Here is a 24,763-nt window from a genome sequence, read left to right as displayed (position 1 = left end):
CAGGGTGGGAAATCTCCAATTAGCACCAATTAGCGAAGTTGCTTCCTATAGCAGAATTCTGGGGACACAAGGAAAAAAAATCTCCCAGAATGCCTATTGAAGCATTTATTTATCAGGTGAAGGGACTCCCAAAGAATAACTTGATGAGAATTTGTGCCTGTGGGACTTGAATACAGATACTATTTGAAACTTGCCTGCTCGATTTGACTGGTCAATCATAGGCTGTACTATTCTTCTTCTGGCATTAATAAACCTGAAACAAAACACAAAGTATAGAAGTCTATTTGTTCGCTGAGTGTTTATTTTTTTAAAAAAGACTAGAATGCTTTAAAAAGTTGAAGAACAACAGTGCAGAGGAACAAAAAAAAAAGACTATCATATAACTTGCCAGGAGATTTTGAAGCATTTTTTTAAAAAGTGTGCAACAGAATACTCAACTTCCACCACTATTTCTAAATGCAAAATTATTCAATCAGCCAGAAATCTGGCTAAGACTGCAGAAGACTTATTTATTTTTCAGCCCTAGCAATTCAACCACCATTGCAGCTGTCCATAAATGAGGACCAGACTTTACTATTATGTGCTTTCACAAGGTATTGTTAGGTCAGCAAAGCCATCAATTAGGCTGTCTGAAGTTTTATCACCAATGCAGGCAGCAGTAAGAGCAGGCAGAACTCCAGCTCTTCTGCCACGCCTGCAGTTTCAGTCAGCAAAGTCAAGGGTCATTTGGAGGTCAGTGCCAGCTGGGGGCAACCTTTCCAGCAAGAGTGGGGCACCCGGGGCAGAGAGCACAGGGCATCTTCCAACCATAAACTCGAGCACCTTTCAACTTGACAGAAAGAGGGAGTTGCAGGTACATGTGTTTAATATTAGTCCTGAAATAACTTCTTCTCCAATCAGGTACCATAACTAAAGCAGCACTGAAATCATCTGAACATCAGGCAAATCCATTATTTAGGAAGGGAAGTCTGGATTTAATTTTGTGGATAATTCAAAAATAAACGCTTGCATATTTCCCCATTAAGTTAATGCATAACAACCCACATCAGTTAATCTTGGTTCAAGTTAACCCTGAGACAATGATTCTTCACTTCAGAAATTAATTGAGTAGGTTGCTTAATGTCATTATTTGCAAGGTACATTTATTTTACTTTCTATTGTTTTATGTATTTTCTTTGCCTTTTGCAATACTTTAATAGTGATGTTCAACAGATTTTTTCTCCTCAAGACAAGGAACACAGGCCCCGGTACTGCCAGTTTATTTTGACACTTATAAAAATACATTCTACAAGTAAATAGGGCCGGGATAGCTCAGGCAGTAGAGAAGCCTGTTATTAGAACACAGAGCCTGCAATTACTGCAGGTTCGAGCCCGGCCCAAGGTTGAATCAGCCTTCCACCCTTTATAAGGTAGGTAAAATGAGGACCCAGATTGTTGGGGGGGGGGCAATAAGTTGACTTTGTAAAAAAAAAAAAATACAAATAGAATGAGACTATTGCCTTATACATTGTAAGCCGCCCTGAGTCTTCGGAGAAGGGCGGGGTATAAATGTAAACAAACAAAAAACAAAAAAAAAGCTAAATAACTAAAGAAATAACAATTTCCTAGCTTCTTCATCCCCTATCCATTTGTACGGTTTTTTTGTTTAAGATGTGCTCCTTCAGTGGTTTGTGGGATAGGCCTACCAGATCTGGACTGCAAAACTCAGGATGACCACCAGATGGCATCTCTCGAGTTTGGCAGCCCTGATCTGACAGCTACATCTTGTATGCCACAAGAGATGCCATTCTGGAGGATATGCAGTATGCCTAATATGCTGTATTTTCCAATATCACCATTTTATAAATAAAAAATTAAGATAAGAGTTTTTACCTGTATGTCTGAGAGCCAATTTTGTGCATTAAACCACCAGACTAGAAACTTGGAGACTGTGAGTTCTAGTCTCACCTTAGCTACAAAGACAAAAGAACAACCTTGGGCTAGCTACTCTCTCTCTCTCAGCCCTAAGAAAAAGATAATGGTAAACTACTTCCAAACGCCTTGCCAAGAAAGTTGCAGGGACTAGTCAACACTGACTTCAAAAGGACCAAAAAAGAAAAGAAAAGAAAGCATCTCTAGCATTGGACAAGGTAAAAAGATGATGATGAATCTAAAGCCCCCAAATATTTTTTTCTTAAACACTAAACAAAATATGATTATACCATATAGTTCCTCCCTGCTATGTTACATTAACAGTTATAATTATGTGATATCTTAGAAAAAGCTGCACTCCAGACCTTAGGATTGTTTCATATAGCTCTGTATCCTCTGGCAGTAAAATCTTACCGTTAAGGAGACTGAGAATCAACTGACTGAGGCATTCACCTCACTTTGTGTAATGGAAGGTCTAGCGTTAGTATTTTAAGCTTCATCCAGTATTAGAAATGCAAATAAGCATGAACTTTAGGGTCTGTGTAACCCACTTGTGAATACTAAACATGTCCATTGTCTAACAGAACTTTAGTAAGAATTAGTGCGTACCACACACAAGTTTACAAAAATGTTCAACAAGCTTTAAATAAGGCCAGCATTTAATACAGATAAACTCATTTATTAAATCAGTCTGCTTTAACATTAAGCATTTGGACTGCACACATTTCTTCCACCATTTCAAATCCACTTTCCTGCAATATATGTAGCATATATTAAATATTAATATAAATACGCACTCCCATAAACACAATCATTTATTATATACCAAAATATATTAATATACAATATTAAAGGGCCTTCATTGGCCCCACTCTCAAGGTCTCCAAGTGAAGCAGGTCTGCTTCAATTCCAAACTTTCTGCAGCCAGGCTTGAAGAGGGCTTCTATCTTGCTTGAATGAAAACAGAACTATTAGATAATTAGGAGCATTGATAAAGCAAGGATTTATCTAACTGTATGTCTGCCCTATTGTCAGAATGGATCAGCAAACATTTCTAGAGGGATGCTGCCCTTTATTAATCCCACACTCATCATCAAAGGGACCTCATGGCACTTTTTTCTGCTCCACTTCTGAAGTATACTTTTTCATGCTATATCACCTTGAGTGTTCCTGTCTGTTTGGGATAAAGCACTTCAATTTCTTACAAGCTAACACCTGGAATTCATTAGCTACTTCACTGAGGCAGGGATGCTCTTCAAATTAGTTGGTGCTTACTATAATCTCCAACATCTTTCAGATCTACTTTTAAAATTGCTGTAATCGTACAATGGCTATTACATTTGTTTTCTGAGTAGGAGGTTGCTAGTTTGAAATCCAGCTTTTTTATGTTATAAAGTTTCCTATTTGTTCTCTCTTTTTTCTTTTAAATATCTAGTGGTGCATGTTTTCATCAATTTTCTATTTAAATGAAGTAAAAGGATTTCGCACCACTCCCAAACAGCTCCTAGATTATTTGGGCTCTTTAGGAATTGAGGGTGATAATTTTCTATCTTGAATTATTAAAAAGATTTTGAAATGATACACTGTTGGAACTTATTTTTTAAAAAAAGCATAGGTAACAATATAAACTCAGGGAAGAAAAAAAATGTGAATTCCACATATTTCTGCTTGGGTATGAACTAAAACACTTTTATTTTCCAAGCAAGGGTTTAAACCATTATGCTATTATAGCACTGTTAGTATACAGTTGCCCTAAAAGATAAGAGAAAGGAAATGGGCAGTAATATTTTTTTTTATTGTTGGTATTTTGGTATTTCATCTTTGTATATATAAATTCTATTTAACTTTTGATAGGTATGTATGCGTATATCTACATACCCTATTATATATGTAGATATACAAACACGCATGTAAAAAGAATCTGTCTATCTCTACCCATGGAAACGAAAATGAGGGCAACTGCTTTCCTGAAATAGAAAGGAGAACTATCCATGGAAGGATGTGGTAGCTTGCTGTCTGGACTGAATACCTTGGAAGTTGTTGCCAAAGTGTCTCAGTCAGGACAGGATTTTCTTAGGATGGTTTATAGACAAGCTGGAAGGAGCACAGGACAGGAGCAGCTTTAAGTCTGGGTATGCCTTAAGATTTCCAATCACAATTAAGAGTTATACCCATATTCAAGCTTATGGAAGCAGAATTCCCCTTCAGCCTTGTTGTTCAATCTAGAAAGAACATGAACAGAAAAACTGAGTCAGGGCAGCGCATACAACTCTACCTCTTGGTCGATGAAGATTCTCAGTCATCAGGTAGCCTTGTCTGGAAGTTGAGTCATGGCACCTTGACTTCTTTCTTTTTGGTTCAAAACATTTTGCTGCTTATCTAAGACTGAAGAAGCTACTTGGATAAGCAGTGAAGTCCAGTTGCCATGACTCAACTTCCAGACAACTCTATCTCGTCTATGTGTTTATATATGCCAGCTGGGAGATGATATGGAAAAGGCAAGCATCCTCTACCTCAATTGTGGTGGTGGGGAATTATTTATAATTAGTCAAAGACAATTTTCCATAAATAAAGTATGCTTTTATAGCTCATTTTTTATAAAGAATAATTTCTGCCAATCTAGTTAAACAAAGTATTCTGGCTTCCATATTTCTATATTCCTTCAAGACAAAAATCTTTGTTGGTATTTTCCTTAGCTCCTTTCCAATAAGTTGCTACACTGACCAAACTGAAATTGACCTGAGCTTCTGCATCCAGCATGCCTTTTATCAGCTGAACTTAATGCCAAAAGAGATTAGCAGAAAAGCCTGATAAGACTGTTTTCTTTTCAATGAGCTTTTAATGATGTATGCAGATGGCAAGGTTTACAGAACTAAAGAAGCACATACTGTACTGAGAATGGTAACACACAACAGATTCTCCTCTACTTTAGAACCTTACCGATCTTTGCTTCTTCAACTTTCATTCATAAGGCAATTCATAAGGTAAATTAAACTGTTTTTTCGGTTTTTATTTCATTTCCAACCACTTTTTATTATTTACATCTGGTGATCCTCTTGTTTATGTCCCCTTCCACTTCCTTGCAACTCTCTTTTACTTACAGAACTGCAATGCATTATGGTTCTTCATTCTCAGTAGGAGAACACTACTCTGTCTTCAAACAAATAATTAAGGGGAAGGTTAAAGGAGGTCACACCGAGGTCATATCTTTAGAAACTGGTCAGAATGTATACATTAATTTAAAAAGAAGGCAACCTCCCAAGTTTCTTCCCCCCTCCCTTAAAAAAGGGCATTTACACAATACAGAACATTCAGGCAATTCATAATCCTTTCACCAAAGAGATACAGAACAGGCTTTTATGAACATTTACAATTAATAAACCTATTCTCACTTTAATATTAACAAATGGAACAGGTCATGGTGAAATGAAAATTAAGGGAAAGTTTCTGATTCTAGTTAAAGGCTGTGTACCTAACACACATAAGATCTGTAAATACTAGAATGTATCAAGTGATTTGTCTATAAGCTTAGAAATCTAGCACAAGATGTATCTGTGTGTGAGCTGTTAATTGATTCCACAGATACTTTGTGAGGAAACAGTAGAAGCCCTAGTTCAGTGATTCTTAAATTTGGGCAAACTATTCTCCATCACTGACTGAGGAGCAGGGTGAAAGTCATCTGAAAGGGAGAGTACACAATTTTATGGAGGATTATCCCATAGCAGGCCATAATGGAGATATTTATTTTTAAACAGTAGAGCTTTTATGTATTAGCCAACAAAATGGTGATGGCTATGAAGCCATGAAGTATCAAGGAACATGTGCAAAAACATGGGTCATAATACTTATTTCTTCTGTTCTAGCTGGTTATACTATGTTAAAGGTCTTTTTGAATGACAGTGTTAGAAAGTAGTGTCAGATACTAATGCAGATAGCAATGAATTAATCCCGAGTTTCTGAATTCTTTAAGAAACATTATCCTTCATGAATCCAACTGAGTGATCAACAAGCCAGTTAAGACAAAGACAAAGAAAACTGATACTTCAATGAAATTTATAGAAGTGCCAAAATCTGGTACCAACTAAAGATGAGGTTTAACTTACTTGTTTAAGATATATTAGTCTTTAGGGTATTATAGCATGGCTTTTTAAAAAAAATTGTGTTGGTCGTTTGTGTACTAATCATTTTCTTTAGAGATAGAAATACAATATCTTTCAAAGAAATGAATTAAATTGTTAGATTAAAGGATCTGATAATTCTGCAATTATAGACAGACACATGCACATATATGCTGGAGTCCTGATCAAGTAAATCTATCTGATAATCCTTCTTTGCTTTCCTTATAAATCATTTCTTTCTTTATTTTAAACTTTAGAAGGGATTATGAAGAAAATACTAAAACCACTTGTTCTGACATATAGAACCTGCAATCTGTTAAATGTGCTTCTTCACATTTAAAGCAGATATTCATATAAATGAACTAACAATCCTGAATGTAACTTGCAATGTAATAATAATAATTCAATGCAATAATAATATTCAATATTCAATTCAATGTAATAATAATAATTCAACATCTATAATCCATATAGAATATAATGACATTTCATGGTCTTTGAAATGATAGATATCTTCATTTACCATCACAACTTTTCCATGAAATTATTGCAATTGTTGCACAAGTGTCAATTAAAAAAAAAATGTAGTAAAGACAGAATTCAGCATGATACTACATAGATGACCAGATGATCTAAAGAATATCACACTGGGATTCCTGACCTCTCTGCAGTGGTAAAAAAAACCCTGAAGCTAAATTTAAGTTAATGGTTGAGAATATTAATATAAATCTATTTCCTTCAATCACTGTAACTTCTATCCATATTTTTGAGATTTTTGGAGCCAATTAAGAGCAAACCAAGGAGCATCTAGAATACTAAATTGTTAGTTCATTTCTTCTTCTAGAACAAAGCCTTATTGCAGTTCCAGAGATTTCAAAAAGTTCGTGTAAAATTGTAAGTTTTAATGAGAAAGAAGGGGAAAATTAATCAATACGTGATTAAAGAGAAGAATATTCACTATACTACAAATCATTAATGGTTCCTCATAAAACTGGATAGAGATATCAAGTGGGATGCTACTATGCTTGGTCCTTGACCCCTCAATCTTTAAAATCATAATTTATTATTTGGAAAAAGAAATAAAGGAAAACATATCAGATTTCCAGATAATAAAAACAGGATGGTATAAATTGATCTTAACAGAGCACAGAAATGAGCCTTTAATAGATCCAAGAAACAAAAATAAAAAAATATGTATATGACAGTGGATACCTGATTGGCAATAGTACCTGTGAAAAAGCCCTGAATTAATAGTGGATTGCAAACTGAATGTGAATCAAGTCCATTATATGTTTCTTTTAAAAGCAAATTAAAGTACTAGGTTCCATCAACCAAAGTCTAATTTCTAAATCATGAGAAATAATCATTCTTCTTTATTCAGCTTTAGTCAGACTCCTTCTCAGAGGATGTAATCCTTTAAGAATGATTCGCAGAAATTAAAAAGGTTCTGAAAAAGCATTGAGGATGACTAGATTACTACAAACTAAAGAGAGATTGAAGGACATAGTATGTTTATTCTTGAAACGAGATAATTAAGAGCAGTCTTTCAACAAAGTATGTAACATAGAGGAAGGAAACATCTATTTTCTTTTGTTTCAAAAGGCAAGGAGGTACAAATAGTCCTCAGCTTACAACCATTCATTTAAGCAAGCAATTGAAGTTACAATGACACTGAAAAGAAGTGATGTACAACAGGTGCTGATGCTTACAGTCCTCACAGCATCTGCATGATCATGTAATAAAAAAAATTTGGTTCTTAGTAACTGCCAATGTTTGCAGTGCAAAGGGCCACAGGATCACCATTTGCGACCTTCCAGTTGGCTTCTGACAGGTGAAGTGAATGGCGGAAATTAGGTTTCCTTAACAACTAGCAAACATTCTGTTTATTGCCTAAAATGTCTCAAATCTTGATTATGAAAGACTTATTTAAAATCTGTTAACATTATTTTTTATTTCATCCTTTTCACTAAATATAATTATCCATTTTACCAAGTTTAAACTAAATTTGATGTTTTGGGAAACATCATTTTGAGCAGTATATGATGAAAACAAAATATATTTTGATGTCTTGGGCAACCAATTGTGAAACATACCATACTTCTACTATTTTTAAAAGTGGCTTGTCATTTAAATACACTAGAGACCAAAAGGATATTGAATAAAGAATAGTAGATAAAACAGTTAGTTCCTGAAATGTTAGAGGTTTTTAATAATGATTATTCAGAGATGAAAGTATATTTTCTATTTATGAAGAGACAATGTTACAAGAGGTGAATTGATTTAGATTTACTAAGAACAGCTTGGGCTTAACTCTGATCTGACAGAAAAAGGAACTTCCTGACACGCGTCTCTTTAGACCAGTGGTTCTCAACCTTTATAGTGCTGCGACCCCTTTAATACAATTCCCCACGATGTGGCAACCCCAACTGTAAAATTATTTTTGTTTTGAATTTATCGCGCCTGAAGCCGTATTGGCTACCGATCTGAACTGCTTGCGATTGCCTTGAGGATGCATTAAAGCGGAGACTCCTCCCCTATTAAGTTGGGGAGCCAGATTGGGGAGCCTGAAGCCAGATTAGGCTAGCGATTGGGAGTGATTGCAGCTGGCTTGAGAGGGAGACATCAGAGCAAAGATTTTTCTCTTTTTTAATTCATCGCGCCTGAAGCTGAATTCGGCTAGCGATTTGAAGAGCCTGCAGCTGGCTTGTGGAGTCAACCATTGGAGCATGATTCTTCGACTCGCAAGTATACTTCCCATATTTCCAATTGTCTTAGGCGACCCCTGGCAAATCGTCATTCAACCCCCAACAGGGTCCTGACCCACAGGTTGAGAACCGCTGCTCTAGACTGTTGCATATTCTTTTTTTCAGGAGGAACCAGAAGAAAATCTCTTCATATTGAAAAAGCTGTACTGATCCTATTTCAAATTGTGAACTTTGTGGCATCACTTTGGCTTGAATCCTTAAAATTTTTGGACATTTAGTCTGACACTTTCATCTAATGAGAGTGGATAAACAGACAAGGCTGTATCATTGCGCAAGATTTGTGTTTGCGTGTGTATCTTTGAGTTGACTAAATATCTCAGCTAGGGATTTCCCACATTACAAAGAATCTACAGTGCAGTTCATAACAAGAAGATAATTATCTCCTTCAGACTCTGTAGCCTTTTTCAGGAATGATGATTATTAGATTCTACAATTCCATCTCAACATCTGCAGATTTTAGACTATGATCCAGGGGTATAATCCAGCATGTTCTGACAGGTTCTGGAGAACCGGTAGCGGATATTTTGAGCAGTTCGGAGAACCAGTAGTATAAATTTTGAGTAGTTTGGAGAACCAGCAAATGCCACCTCTGGCTGGCCCCAGAGTGGGGTGGGAATGGAGATTTTGCAGTATCTTTCCCCCAGGAGTGGGGAGGGAATGGGGATTTCGCAGTATCCTTCCCCTGCCACGCCCACTAAGCCAAACCCACCATGCCACACCATGCCCACCAAGCCACGCCCAGTAGTAAAAATAATTGGATTTCACCACTGCTATGATCTATTATTAGAACTTGTGATAGGTTGTATTTACCAAATAGTAATTTGTGTTAATAAGTTCTATAGTTCAGCTACTTCTGGATAATTCTAAAAGTGGTCTATTATCAAACAAACAACAAAGTCTATCATGTAATGCGAACAAGTCATTGCCTGCCTGTTTCCATGCGGTCAAGAAGAAACTTCTCATCTTTGAAAGTTTCTACTGGGAAGCAGAGAAATATTTGGCAACCCATAACTGAGCAATCTATTTGGTGTTGGAGGTAAGACAGTTGGTGTTGGCCATAGTAAGAGAGTTCAGGAAGTCTCTGTGGCATGTCTCTTGGATTTCTCAATCCCTATGTGGCCTTCATGTAAGTGAGCTAAAATTATGAAATGTAATTTGTAAAGTATGATGATGTTTACATTCTGAAATTTCAGTCAAAGGAAATGGAAAGCACCTAGATACAGTAGTAGTATATGTTCCTATGTAGATGGTTATTTAATGAGCCTTCTCAAGAAATTCATCTACCTTAATGGCCCCCAATTTGTTGACACATGCAATGGCTCAATGGATGGCTGTATGAATTTCAGGATCATAGACCTTTCTGATATGCATTATGTATCTGTGAGGTGTGTTCAAAATAAAGCACTAGTATTGTGAATGAATGGTCTCAAAAGGGCTTTAAGAACAAATTCACCTGATTAAGTAAACAGTCTTGCACTCTCTTATTTTTTTTATTCTGAAAACAACTTCGTAATTCATGAAAGATTCAATATATCAGTCGTAAGACTTATTTTCTAGTTTCAGACCTATTACAAATTTAACTGTCCCACTTTTGTTTTGTAGGCCTGAGATGATAAATCTTTCATACTTTCTTTTTTGGAACACATGATAGACCTTATTTTATTATTGCAATACAGATTTAGTTATTGCTTTCTTCATCAGGAATACATGAGTTCTGCACACCAAAGGCATCTCCTCTGGCCATTTCAGGAAGAGTGCTATTTTATGTACATCCTCTTCTTCATGGTAGTCAATTACTCATGAGTACAATAGAAATTGTTGTTGAAAGCAACACCACTGGCCTTCCGCGTTGCCAGTAAGTTTTAATTTTTATAGAGGATCCATTTGTTGAGGCAGTCACTATTCAGCTAACCAAAAAAGCACTCCTCTCTAATTGGTCTGCAGATGGTTTGACTGTTCAATAATACATTTTTCTCTTTTAACACTATTTTTTTTTTTGGCCAAATCTTAGTCTCTAGCACATCACTATTATTGCATAGGAGTTGAGTTTTACTTCGATCAATATGTATTGTTATTTATGAGTAGACGGTGGTGAAACTGATTGTATTTATTAGGATCACCATGGATTCCCTTCTACCTGCAACAAAAAAACAACTTTAAAAATGCCATTACTATGCCATAATATGAGTAAATTCAACTATCAAGTATTTGCTATAATCACTTATAATGCAGAATTGAGTATTCTATTGAATCTTTCATTGCTAAAGCATTGCAAATGTTTTTCTAGGATTTTTATTTATTGATTTAGTTATGGTTTTGCAATTATTTTGTTTCTGCTTGAGAATGTGGTTATTAGAAACTTTTTTAAATTATATATATTTTTTTATTTGGAGTGCTGTGTGAGGGAGGGACGGAGAGAGGGAGGTGGGAGAGAGAGAGAGAGAGAGAGAGAGAGAGAGAGATTACCACAAAACTATAACATATTTATTATAGCTTTGTGGTAATTACTTTCCCTCTCATGCACACACACAGTAAGATATTGTTTTGCATTTAGTAGTTTAAAAAAACTAGAACTAAAAAAACTAAAATCTTGTGCTTGCATCTCAAGAAAACAAACTAATTACTTTCATATAAAAAAGTCAGATCAGTGAATGGAAAAACTGATCTTGGGTAAATGCAGAAAAAGTGAAATTGGAAAGCCAATGTTTTTCAACTTCAGATTGCATCATTAATATTTGAACATTTGCATGTTTCTCATATTTGACTGCATTCCGAGTAACATATATTACAGTAGATATTTGAAAGGTATACCCAGTAATGAACATTCACACAGGTATAAAATGTACTTTAAGATAAAGTATTTAAACATGCACATTCACAAACTGTAAAGTTTCATATGCCTTTCCCACTGATAGCTTGTATCAATACTCCATATAACATTAGATCAAAAAGTTGCTAGTGACCTTTACCAATATATATACTAGGAAACCATGAGATGGAGCCAAACCATAGTATTCTGATTGCAGTAATCACTGGAGGCAGACAAAGCTACTCCTGGTGTGCAGTGCAATCCAGGGCATATTAGAACTAAATCTACTATTCAATAGTATTTAATTCCAAAAAATTGGTATAGCAGCCTGACTTTTCAGATATTTTGGGAGTACAATATATGTGTTGTTCAAATCAATATTTTGTGAAAAAAAATTAATTCTAATGTCTGTCTGTCAATAGAGCTATCTTGCACAAGTTTACTTAGTGCAAAAAAAAATCAAATCACTGTTTTCAATACTTTTACTCCCAGAAAAATAAGTTTAGGACTGTAGCCTTAGACAGCTATAAACTGAATTGTATCCATTTTAAAATATGATGGATATTATTATAAATTTACTGTGAATCCCAACAATGACTAGATAAGCAGAAATAAGTAACAAGTAAGTATCCTAATATAAATTGTAATAAAGAACTGCTGCTACAGAAAAACAATAACAGACACTGATTTGTATTACAAGCTTTCAAAGTTTTTAACCTATACATTTTTAAATTTAAATTTTCCCTAAAATTCTGAGTACTAATAATCACTATTCTGTGAATGTAATTATATCTGTTGCTATGGGACAAAACATTTCAGTAGGTTATGATTTTCAGAGTAATGTCTCTTGCGTTTCTCTAATGCCAGAAGATTGTTCATATGCAGTTATTTGATATAGTGTAACAGATCTTTTATAGATATATGAGAGGAACACAGGAAATAAACAGACTTCATTAGCTGTTCCTATCTTAAACATAAAATTCTAAGCCATGATATGTGTAGTATATTGCCTCATCCCAAACCTGTTTTATTGCAGAAACCAAATTACTTAGAAAATTTTATTGCCAATATTAAAATTCCAGGTCTGTATGTATATAGTTTATATAACCACTAAATACAGCTTCTAAAAATCTTGAAGTTAAGTAACTGCTATATGCCTAATGCAGACAGTTAGTTTTGTTTGTTAATTTATGAATTTTTGAAGCATTTAGGCTACACATAAATGAGATTTTGCTGGTCCCTGACTGAGACAAAGCTGCTCTCTTTTTAAGTACAGTTTTTGGAAATCAGCCTCATTGAATTTGATTAGACTTCAGTAGTTCATCAAAAATATCTACTGAAATAAACTTTATCAGCTACTGTCAACTATGCTTACTTTCCACCCGATCACATTCGGATTCTGATTGTTTTATATGAACAAATAGAAATGACTATTCATTTGCACAGCTGTCAGTTTGCTTTCTGATTATTATGACATTATTTGATGAGGTTATACATTACTTTGATAGTAACTATGTTTTAAAACTAGCTTTCTCAAATGCAGAAGGATGTTTTGAAACAAACTGCTAAATATATTTGGACCAATCAAAAGTGTCCATGTCCTATACTATGGGTATCTCTGATTAGTCTGTCATCTACTCTGAAGAAGATGTAGCCTGATTCTCCTATGTTGTATAGCAGACCAGCTGTTAGCTGTCTGTCAAGCACCTAAAGTGGACAAGTAGTCCAGGAGCAAAAATGTCACTCCTTTGATCTGGCAAGGAGCAGCTGCTGATTTATAGAGGAGGACTTTGTTCTTCCGTTCTATTTTACTTTCTTTCCTAAGGCAGAACTACAAAATCCAGTAGAAAAAAAATGTGCCCTTCTCTGCAACATCAACAAGCTCTGACAACTGCAACAGGGTTTTTCTTGGCCCTAACAAAGCTCTTAGGCATCTCCTTTGACGCTCACCTTTCCCACCCACCCCCTTCCTTTTGCAATGTGATAGTTATTGTTTAATTCAGCTTCTGTAAATGGAATGGACTGTGGCCAGCAAGCCTGGGGCATAAACACACCTGTATGAAAGAAGCCTTATTGTAGCAACCAACCTCCACGTAACACTACTGGCTCTTGAGTTCAGAAACTATGCTCCATTTTCCTAACAGGATTTTTTTTTAATCCACTGTCCTATTTTCACCATGCTTGTATATTTTCTCACAGCTATTAAAATCTTCAAATCCCAAAGCAAAAGGATTAAGACACACAAAACCCACCCACCCTCACAAGCTGTCTGTCAACTCCATGGACTTTAGGAAATTTGTTATGAACAGCCCTGAGACTTTAAAATTCATAGTCAACATAAATAATACAACGGCCAATATAGCAAATGTACCTAAACTAGTGCAAACACCTTATGGATCAATGGTATCAATTTTTTAGCCACATGTTTGCCATACTGACAGCCCAAACAGGGAATGACACTATACTGATTTATTAAGGATTAAATAAAGGGGATTTGGTAAAATAAAAAAAAATCTGATGAGCCAATTTTTTAGGATTATTTTAAAGAACAGCACCTTTTCTAGGCATCTCTCTCTGTTCTTTCTAGGAGGAATTGGGCTTAATATCCTTATTAGATTCTCTGGTGCCTTATAATGCCACTGAGAAAAAAAATCACTATATATTGTTAAAACCAAGGAAATATTTTTAATGATTAAGAAATGTCAGCTCTTCTTATTTATTTTCCTTAAGACTACATTAACAGCAATGAAAAGCTTAAAAAGGAGTGACTGAATGAACAAAGAAAACATGCAGCTATAGTAAGTACTGAATTAGCTTATGGATATGGTATTGGCTATAATATCTTCCTTTGGAATACTATTCATTCCTTTTAAAAAGGCAAAGAATAATATAATCATAGTTCTGGGATAAATGCAAAGATAATTTAGTAAAACCTGTAGTGTTCACAAATATTTAATGTGCCCTAGCCTTAACAAACTGTCACAGATGATATGAGATGCTTGTAAGGACCTCTTACACTTGGAAAGTGCCCTCCTTTGCTTAACTGGAGAAACATTTCTGAGTGTATAATGTGAATAGGAAGGGCTTTGGGGAGAGTAAAACTATATGCATATTTAAAGTCTTCAATTAGTGTCTGAGTCATTCTTTGACTTCGTTTATTCCCTTGTGTTCTTATAAGCAAACCTGAAATTCCATATACCATTAGCTATCACATCCTCGAATTTCCAAAGTTCTAACTATTGATATTTATTATTTATTTTTACAAATAACTCAAGAATGTGAACATTTCCAACATACCTTTCTCCTCCTATTTTCCCCACAACAGCAACCCTTATGAGGTGAGTTCGGCTGAGGGACTGACTCAACCAACGTCACCCAGCTGGCTTTCATGGCTAAGGCAGAATTTGAACTCACAGCCTCCTGCTTTCTAGCCTGGTGCCTTAACCCCTACACCAGACTGGCTCTCACTGTGCCAATATATACCAATGAGTCTTTTTTTAAAAAATGAATTTTCCTTACTTGCCATCAGACCCTATTTTTCTGAAATTATGCACTGTTTGCTCAATGCATTACAAACTGAATTCAAAATTTATAAATAACCCCACCCCCACCCCCTTCAAATACAAATACAGGTAGTCCTTGACTTACAACAGTTCATTTAGTAACTGTTCGAAGTTATAATGGCACTGATTTTTGGCAATTATGACCATTGCTGCATTCCCATAGCTATGTGGTCAAAATTCAGATGCTTGGCAACTGATTCATATTTATGATGGTTTCAGTATCCTGGGATCATAAGATCACCTGTTGCAACCTTCTGACAAGCAAAGTCAATTGGGAAGTCAGATTCACTTAACAACCATGCTACTAACTTAACAATAGCCTTGATTCATTTAACAACTGTGGCAATCAAGGTTGTAAAATGGGGCATAACTCACTCAACAACTGTCTCGCTTAGCAACATGAATTTTGAGCTCAGTTGGGGCCATACGTTGAGGACTACCTGTAGTCAAACTTTAATCACAAAATTCAACACACTATAAAACCAGAATATAAAAATGAAAATATAAACAGGAAAAGAAACGCCACCCCCTCTCCGAAATCTACACTTTTACAAACTACAGAATTCTGTATTATAGATGGAGACCGCTGGGGGATCAGTGTTGCAATTCACTGTTCTAGTCTTACAAAGACCACTGGACAGGATGTTCATGTCACTAGTAGAAGGGATGCAGTTTACATGTTTTACTCTGTTTTCAGGTGGTTTGGGGAGAATGAAGGAAAGACCTGTAAAAGTAAATTGCTACACTCTCATTTTTAATATCCATAAATCCCCAAAATGTCCTGAAACTTCCCTTTTTGCAGCCCACTAAGGATGGGAAAGAGAGCATGAGATCTCTAGGAAAAAAACTACCGTACTGCCATTTCCCCCTCTCTTTAAATTTTTTTTTTACTGTTTTGCTTTTATTAGTGAAGAAAAAAATGTGTGCACTGAGCAGTGGGAGGTGTAGATATAATAATTTTTACGCAAGGGTTCCCTGACACCTGAACATATTTTCAAGGGGCTCCTCCAGGATAAAATGTTCGTGAGTGCAACCATTTACTGGAAATCCTTGCTAGAACGAACTACATAATATTAGCAGCAGAAGTTCCACATAACAACTTCATATAATTGATTCCCAAACCTCTGAAATGGTAGGTACCTTCTAAATTAAAGTTGATAAGACCATGTATGTTTGTTGAATATTTAACTTTTGGGTTATCTTTAACAAAATGGTCTTGCATTACTTAACATAATAATAAATTATTGTCATATTAAAATCTGTATAGAATTTATACAGACACATAAACTAAGAAACAATGTTATAAAAGCAAAAGGATATGGAGAGGCTCACAGATTGTTTTAAAATAATAATAAAATAAAATAATAAAATAATAACTTTACCGCAGTGACTCCAAAAATTATCTTTACCATTAAATTAAACATGCCTGTAAGACTATTAGACTTAGAATAGACTTAGAATAACTTTGTCACTTTGAATGTACACTAATTGGCATACATTAAAATGAAATTTCGGGGCATACAGCTCTCAAAGTGTCACCATCTGCAGTATATTTTTACAATTGTTATATGATCACTTTTTACAAAGTGACTTTTTTCATAACATAAACACTAAGTTGCAAGTCCTTGATATTTTTCAAGATGGCAATTCAAATCCTGAATTTTCCATCATATTCCATAAGTGCACATCCACTACAACTGTAGTTTGTATATTGAACATGAATATATGCTTCAGCAAATGAAGTAGCATAAAACAAATGAAATAAATAAATCTCCTAGTATCCTAGACTGGTGCTTCTTGGATACCTCATTTCCTATAAATTATATAAATTGATCCATATATCCACTGAAGGCCCTGAATTATTTTATTTGTAAAGCTTTAACTATAACTTTTAAAGACTAAATATTTCTTTACTGTGCAACGTTTTTAAAAGACCAAGAACTATAGCACGGTGCCCTCTATATGTATGAACAGTACGTGCAATTAGAAGCTTCCATTTTTATGCATGTGTGGTCTTCTTTTCTCTTTCCTTTCTCAAATCTATTCTGTCATTTTCTTGTTGTTGCTGTTGGTATTTATTTACTTAAATTTATTATCAGTGCAGTTATTTTTCTTGCAGTAGCAGTATAGAAGTGCCACTCTGCTCAATTCCCCAATTCATCATCTACACCTGGAAATATCTTTTCAAGGACAGATTAATCTTTTTTGGAATGCCACTATACATGCAAAATGGTAATTTGTAGCACAAATCTATGAAGCCTAATGTTTTGCTTGTTTAATGCCATTGGTTTGATCAGTCCTCTGATACAGGAATTTTCATATAGTATTGGAAGAGCGAAAGTTTGAACACATTTCCTGTCAGCTCATCAATGAATGAATAACATTGTTAAAACTGATAGAGACATCCCCATGCATAACAGTGATGAACTGTCTGCAATGCATCTGGAGCTGTAGAAGAAAATATAGTGGTTGAATGTTAAAATCTGATAAGAAATGTGTATGGATAAATTGTTTGGAAAGGTTTTTCATTAGCTTTTCCTAATCTGATGCTCCCTGGTGTGTCAAACTTCAACTCCACTAATTCCCAAGCAGTAGAGCCATCAATAATACTGGCTGAACACTTTGAAACTTGTAGTTTGACTCTGCTTGGAGGCATTAAGTTGGAGGAGGCTGTTTTAAATAATTTACCTTAAACATGTAGAGGGAATAAGGTGCAGAAAGAAAATTAATGCACAAACATATGTCTACATAGATGGAAAAACATGATAGGATTTTAAAAAATAATTTACAATGTGTTATAAATTTCGCAGCACAAAAATATTTAATCTATACACACCTCTGTATTTCAACAATTTTCTGTTCTTCGTTCAGACAAAACCAGTGTTTACTTATAACAGTTTTAAACATTACTTGGCCCCAAATTCTCTAGAAGAGGTCAGCATGGGTGAAGGGTTTGGTTTCTATAAGCAATACTGTCATTCCGACTAACAGCAGTGATTCACTCACAGGAGGGAAAAAATGGCCCTATTGTTGGATTTATTGACTCCAGGGAGGGCAGCTACTCTATTATTACCATAGAGTGCTCACAACCTGAGCTCTGTGTTGGTCCACCTAAAATTACTATTTGCTGTGAAGAATTGGCAAAGCAATTCTTGAAATGAAGGGGTGAAAGGAGGAGAAGCTCAGTCAGAAGCTTTTCTTTTTCTCTAAGCAGGAATGAGCGGTATATGATTCTTTTTGAGTCTGACCCACTCATTACTTTTTTGTTCAGTTGCCTTTATTAACATATTAACTGACTAGATAGCCCATAGAAGAAAAGGGGCATTTCATTAGGTAATTTTATCACAACTGCCTCTTATTAAGAAGAAAGCAATATTCAACCCAAACATGTTCAATCTGGTCAACATAATACATACAGTGTAAAACTACACAATACATATTTAAAAGGGACTGTACCTGTAGGAGAATTTGTGCAGATTTTAGGGGGCTGTTTTCTATAAATATTAAACTTATTCAAGTAATAAGATGCCAATTTTTCTTATAATTATTTCTTGGGCTTTGTTGCATGATTATCACACATAATGATGATATTTGTAAACAATACCATTGAACAAAAATAGGAAATTATATAGAAGAAAATCCCCTGTAAAAGATTTTCTTGTATATAATTTATACCTCAAATAATTCAGTATAATGAAAATTAAAATACTTTGAAACTTAGCAAACTACATAATGAAGAAAAGAATAAGAGTACATAAGAAATATTACACTGTGCTGCTATTTAGAAAGATAAAGTAAATAAACACATCAGAATTTGTTTCCTACTGAAATGAGACTCAAAATCAGAAAGCATCCAATCTATCTGGGGTTGTGTCACCCTGCTTATAGATTTAAACAGCAATGATTATTATCCGTCTTGCATTTTATGTGTCAGATCTAAATAAAAAGGAATGCAAACTTTATTTTTCTTGTCCAAGTTTGCTTATTGTCTTTGAAATCCCTTCCTCTCAAAAGCTTTAGCTGTCAAGAGGCTGCAAATGAAAAGTCAATACTGGTGCTGTTATGTCATATTACACCCCTTAGGGTATAGAGCTGGGTTTACTCAGTGTTTGGGATTGCTCCCTCCCTCTCTTCTTCAGCTTTAAGTTGTGCATTCTACCTGCACACTTTTCTTTCTTATGGTCCAGGAAAAGATTTTTCATTGCAAAAATGTCGAAGAAAGATCACTGTTTTATTCTATTTTTTCCCCCCTTGGCCAATAACATTACCAGGAAATTAGGATCAAGCTATCATATATGATGCTTAATTAACCTATTTATCATGCAATTTTATTTGTAGAATATAAGCATTCTGTCATAAAACCCCTTTATAAAAGAATATGCTAATAAAGTATAGGGCTATATTTGATTACGGGTGAAGGTTGTAACTTTCTTAGCCTCTGCTTTCCTTGCAGGGGTAGTTTTGAGGGGAAAAAGTAAACTTTTTATTACAAATTTAAGAAATCCACGTTAGTTAATTTTTTTTTGTTCCTTCTGTTCAATTGTGCCTGATTCTCAGAGGCTGCTTGGACAAGTCAATTTTCTTGGCAAGGTTGTTCAGAACTGTTTGCCATTGCCTCCTTTCTAGGACTGAGAGAACGTAACTGTCCTCAGATTGCCCAATTGACTTTGAAACTAAGGCAGGACTAGAGATTACTGTCTCCCAGTTTTTAGCCTGATGACTTAAGCACTACACCGAACTTACTCTTTAGTTCATTCATAATGTGTTATATTTTGTGTTTTCTTGAGGCTGTCATCTTAGCTAATTAATAGTTCAGTTGACAACATTTGCAAGTGACAGAAGAAAAATGTGGCATGAACATTCATAGAAAAGAATTTCCTTGTTTTAAAGGGAAGACGATTAAGTTTTCTAGTTTATTTAAAATCTTTGTACATGTTTTAATGTTCTCTTATTTCATGACAGTATTTTAAAGTAATGAATGAACAGTATCTCAGTTTTAATGGATGTACTTTGCAATAGGCTATTACCATAGATCAGGGCAGCAAACATCCTAACCACCATTAGAAGGCAGCAAATAATTTTGTACAGCTTTGCTGCCGTATAATGGCTACCCTGCATTTTTGCAGATTAGGGCTGATAGTCCTTGTTTGTATGAAAAAGGTTCCAGGTTAAAGGGAAAGGGAACAAATGATCTGCAAGATCTCTGGGCGAGATTTTGGACAAACTCAAATTAAAGTAGACTGAAAAATATTAAATAAGTATTCTGATTTGGCATTCTGCAGCTTGCTATGTTCTTAATTAAGCAATTAATTTACTGTTTTCCCACAATACTTTTAACATTAGGATGGAATGGCATTTTTAAAAACTGTTCTAATTCATAGTAGTAATTTTAAAGTTTAGCCATTTTAATTATTATTGAAAATTTTAAAAATATTTATATGGTTAAACACATGTATTTTGTCATATTGTAACTAAGAAAAACAACTTTAAAATTCTAAGAGAAACCTGAATTTTACAAATACACACAGCAAAAAATCTACTATTTATTTGTCTAGCAAGAGACATAAACTGTTAAAATAAGAGTGAATATATAAATTCCCAGGTCTGTAACCAGAAAACAAAACAGGGCAATACTTTAAATACAGCTAATCTATGTGATAGTCGTAGATTCTTATATTGAAGGAAACAAAAATAAAAATAAGTCCTGGATTTATGTATATAAAGATTTACTTAAAGATTATATGTAAGTGCTTATTTTATGATTGCCAATAATGTCAAGAAGAATCAAATATAAATATTAAAATTGTTAGTGGCCATGTTAGGTATTTCACTGTCTCACCCTTACTTAAAATATTGCTATAGAAAAGGACTATCACACACTCAGACAGGAGCATACAAAATTACATAATTAAAAAATAGTAAATGCTTAAGTATAAAACAGCAGTACTATAGAGGCTTTGTTCTTCATTCTGACCCCATTACATTTTAATTAAGAAATAATTACAGGAAGATATACAGGCTCTAATAACAGATCTTCTTGTAAGATGGAAGAAAAGAACATTAAATCTACAAAATATAGTGAGATCCTCTGGAGAACACTATGACAGGGAAGAAAGTATTTACTCTGTTTTTGTACCATGGTAAAATAGGTGACTTGTCCTGCATTTCTAATCAACCTACTCTCTATTAATGAAAAACTGAAATCCTATGATGTATTTTCTTGGTGACAAGCTTGCTCCTGAATAAATATATAGAGAACTGTGCTACAAATTTTTATAGAAGTAATTCTCAAGTTACAATGGCAATTAGGATAGGAGTCTCAATCACTAAGAGATGCGGCATAAAGTGTGATGTCACCAATCTCTTTCCACTTATGACTGTATGACTGTAACTTTGTTGCTGGCAATCCTTATGATTTATATTGATATATTGACCATCATTTGTGTTGTAAATGTTGTACCTTGATGAACGTATCTTTTCTTTTATGTACACTGAGAGCATATGCACCAAGACAAATTCCTTGTGTGTCCAATCACACTTGGCCAATAATAATTCTATTCTATTCTATTCTATTCTATTCTATTCTATTCTATTCTATTCTATTCTATTCTATTCTATTCTATTCTATTCTATTCTATTCTACTCTATTCTATTCTATTCTACTAATGGAAATCCCTGAGGTCCCTGCTATTATCACTAAGTAGAAACTCGTAACTTTCTGCTCTCTTCCAACAAACAGTTAGTGGGAAGCTGGAAAGAAGCTAGGTAACATCTTCAGTGGAATTTAGGGGAAGTTAAAGTTAGAAGTCCCAAGTAATTTTCAAGTAAGCTGGCAGGCAGGTAACTGGCTTCTGCCAAGTGGGAGAGGTTGTGTGGGGGTGCATGAGTGGAAGGTGTGGTGTGAGGGCAGCAAGTCTCAGGAAGAATGTGTGAGTGATTGGAGAAAGACAGGATGAGTACAGAGGGGTTTAGGGATGATGTTTGAGTGGTCAGCAAGGTGTAATGCAAGGCATCAAAACTCAAGGAGAGTGTCTGAGCAGGGGAGACTTACCTGAGCAACCTGCCACATTCCCTGCTGCCTTCCCAATTGTCTTTACTTATAGGAAGCTGGCAACAAAGATTGCAAATTGTGACCACATGACATGGAAGGGGTTTTTCCTGCCGCCTTGAAAGAGGCGGTGGTGAGACCCCTCCTCAAGAAGCCTTCCCTGGACCCAGCTATTTTGGGAAATTATCGTCCATTCTCCAACCTTCGCTTTGTTGCGAAGGTTGTAGAGAGTGTGGTGGCATGGCAGCTACCCCAATACCTGGATGAAGCTGTCTATCTAGACCCGTTCCAGTCCGGCTTCCGGTCCGGATATAGTATGGAGACAGCTTTGGTCGCGTTGGTGGATGACCTCTGGAGGGCCAGGGCCAGGGGTTGTTCCTCTGCCCTGGTCCTATTAGATCTCTCAGCGGCTTTTGATACCATCGACCATGATATCTTGCTGCACCAACTGGAGAGTTTGGGAGTGGGAGGCACCGTTTATCGGTGGTTCTCCTCCTATCTCTCTGACCGGTCGCAGACGGTGTTGACAGGGGGGCAGAGATCGACCGCGAGGCGCCTTACTTGTGGGGTGCCACAGGGGTCGATTCTCTCACCTCTCCTGTTCAACATCTATATGAAGCCACTGGGCGAGGTCATGAGTGGCTTTGGGGTGAGATACCAACTGTACGCTGATGACACGCAGCTGTACTTTTCCACCCCGGGCCACCCCAACGAAGCTGTCGAAGTGCTGTCCCGGTGCTTGGAAGCCGTACGGGTCTGGATGGGGAGAAACAGGCTCAAGCTCAATCCCTCCAAGACGGAGTGGCTGTGGATGCTGGCACTCCAGTACAGCCAGCTGCAACCACAGCTGACTGTTGGGGGCGAGTCATTGGCCCCAATGGAAAGAGTGCGCAACTTGGGTGTTCTCCTGGATGGACGGCTGTCGTTTGAAGACCACCTGATGGCCGTCTCCAGGAGAGCTTTTTACCAGGTTCGCTTGGTTCGCCAGTTGCGCCCCTTCCTTGACCGGGATGCCTTATGCACAGTCACTCATGCTTGTCACCTCTCGCTTGGATTATTGCAATGCTCTCTACATGGGGCTCCCCTTGAAGTGCACTCGGAGGCTTCAGTTAGTTCAGAATGCAGCTGCGCGGGTGATAGAGTAACACCGCTCCTGCGCAGACTGCACTGGCTGCCTGTGGTATTTCGGGTGCACTTTAAGGTTCTGGTTACTACCTTTAAAGCACTCCATGGCTTAGGGCCTGGGTACTTACGAGACCGCCTGCTGTTACCTCACGCTTCCCACCGACCCGTACGCTTGCACAGAGAGGGACTTCTCAGGGTGCCGTCCGCCAAGCAATGTCAGCTGGCGGCCCCCAGGGGAAGATCCTTCTCTGTGGGGGCTCCTACCCTCTGGAATGAACTCCCCCCTAGTTTGCGTCAATTGCCTGACCTTCGGACCTTCCGCCGCGAGCTGAAAACGCATTTATTTATTCGAGCGGGACTGGCTTAAACTTTTTAAGTTTTTAAATTTTAAATATTAATTTTAACTGGGGTTGTGATTTATATGAATTTTAAGGGTTTTTAGGTTTAAACGTTTTAAATTTTGGCCATTTATGTAATAAGTTTTTTAATTCTCTGTTTTAATTGTACACTGTTATTGTTTTATATTGGCTGTACACCGCCCTGAGTCCTTTGGGAGAAGGGCGGTATAAAAATCTAATAAATAAATAAATAAATAAATAAATAAAGCTAGTTTGGTTTATTGGTTAAAGCATCAGGCTAGAAACTGGAAGACTATGAGTTCTTATCCCACCTTAGCATGACAGCCAGCTGGGTAATTTAGAGCCAGTGACTCTATCTACCAGCCCAACTCACCTCACAGGGTTGTTGTTTGGAAAATAAGAGGAGGAATGTGTGTTGGATGTGTTTACCACCTTGCATTACTTGCAATAATATATATTGATATCCAGTGGTGGGTTGCCCCCGGTTCGGACCAGTTTTATAAAACCAGTAGTAAAACTGGTGGGAGGCTCCGCCCACTGACCCGAACATCATAAAAAGTGATCTGCACATGTGCAGAAGAGTGCACGTGGGCACAATGTGAACCGGTAGTAAAGGTAAGTAGAACCCACCCCTGTTGATATCGATATTGATATGGGATGCTGCAAACATTTAGATGCAAGCTGGTTATCAAGCACCAAGATTGCTCTTATATGACAGCTGGGGTGCTGGATAGCTGGAATTTTCATGATCAAATATAAACATCATTCATTCAGCACCATGGTAACTTCGAACAGTCGCTGAATGATTGTTTTTTAACTGAGGACTACCTATAGGTTTTTTTTTAAAGTGGGAAAATAATAGTACTGAGTAAATCTATTAGATAACAATGATGTCGTAGGCAAACTAAAGCTACACATTATAGAAATGAGAATATCTTCACTTTTTGAGACCGAAAATATCAGTATTATTGCCTACTTCATATTTAGAAATTGCTTTAAACTATAACTTTGTTCAATATACTTCCATTGTCCCCAAGAATGTAAGAACTTTTACATGCAACAGAA

General features: G+C 36.1%; 1 protein-coding gene and 1 long non-coding RNA gene across 7 annotated transcripts in view; one reads left to right on the top strand and one right to left on the bottom strand.

Moving 5' to 3' along the window:
* MEIS2 (Meis homeobox 2) overlaps positions 1-24,763 on the bottom strand; it is a 283,323-nt gene that overhangs the window by 5,272 nt on the left and 253,288 nt on the right. For all 6 annotated transcript variants that reach the window (XM_058162152.1, XM_058162154.1, XM_058162151.1 and 3 more), the window contains one exon: positions 195-253. In XM_058162152.1, coding sequence (XP_058018135.1) covers positions 195-253 — 59 coding nt within the window. The remainder of the gene's footprint in view (positions 1-194; positions 254-24,763) is intronic.
* Positions 1-24,763, top strand: part of LOC131187677 (uncharacterized) — a 256,677-nt gene that overhangs the window by 19,677 nt on the left and 212,237 nt on the right. The window lies entirely within an intron of this gene.

Source organism: Ahaetulla prasina, chromosome 1 (assembly GCF_028640845.1).
Source record: "Ahaetulla prasina isolate Xishuangbanna chromosome 1, ASM2864084v1, whole genome shotgun sequence".
NCBI classification, from domain to species: Eukaryota; Metazoa; Chordata; class Lepidosauria; order Squamata; family Colubridae; genus Ahaetulla; species Ahaetulla prasina.
Note: the sequence above shows the minus strand (reverse complement) of the source record. Positions and strands in the feature narration are given on the sequence as shown.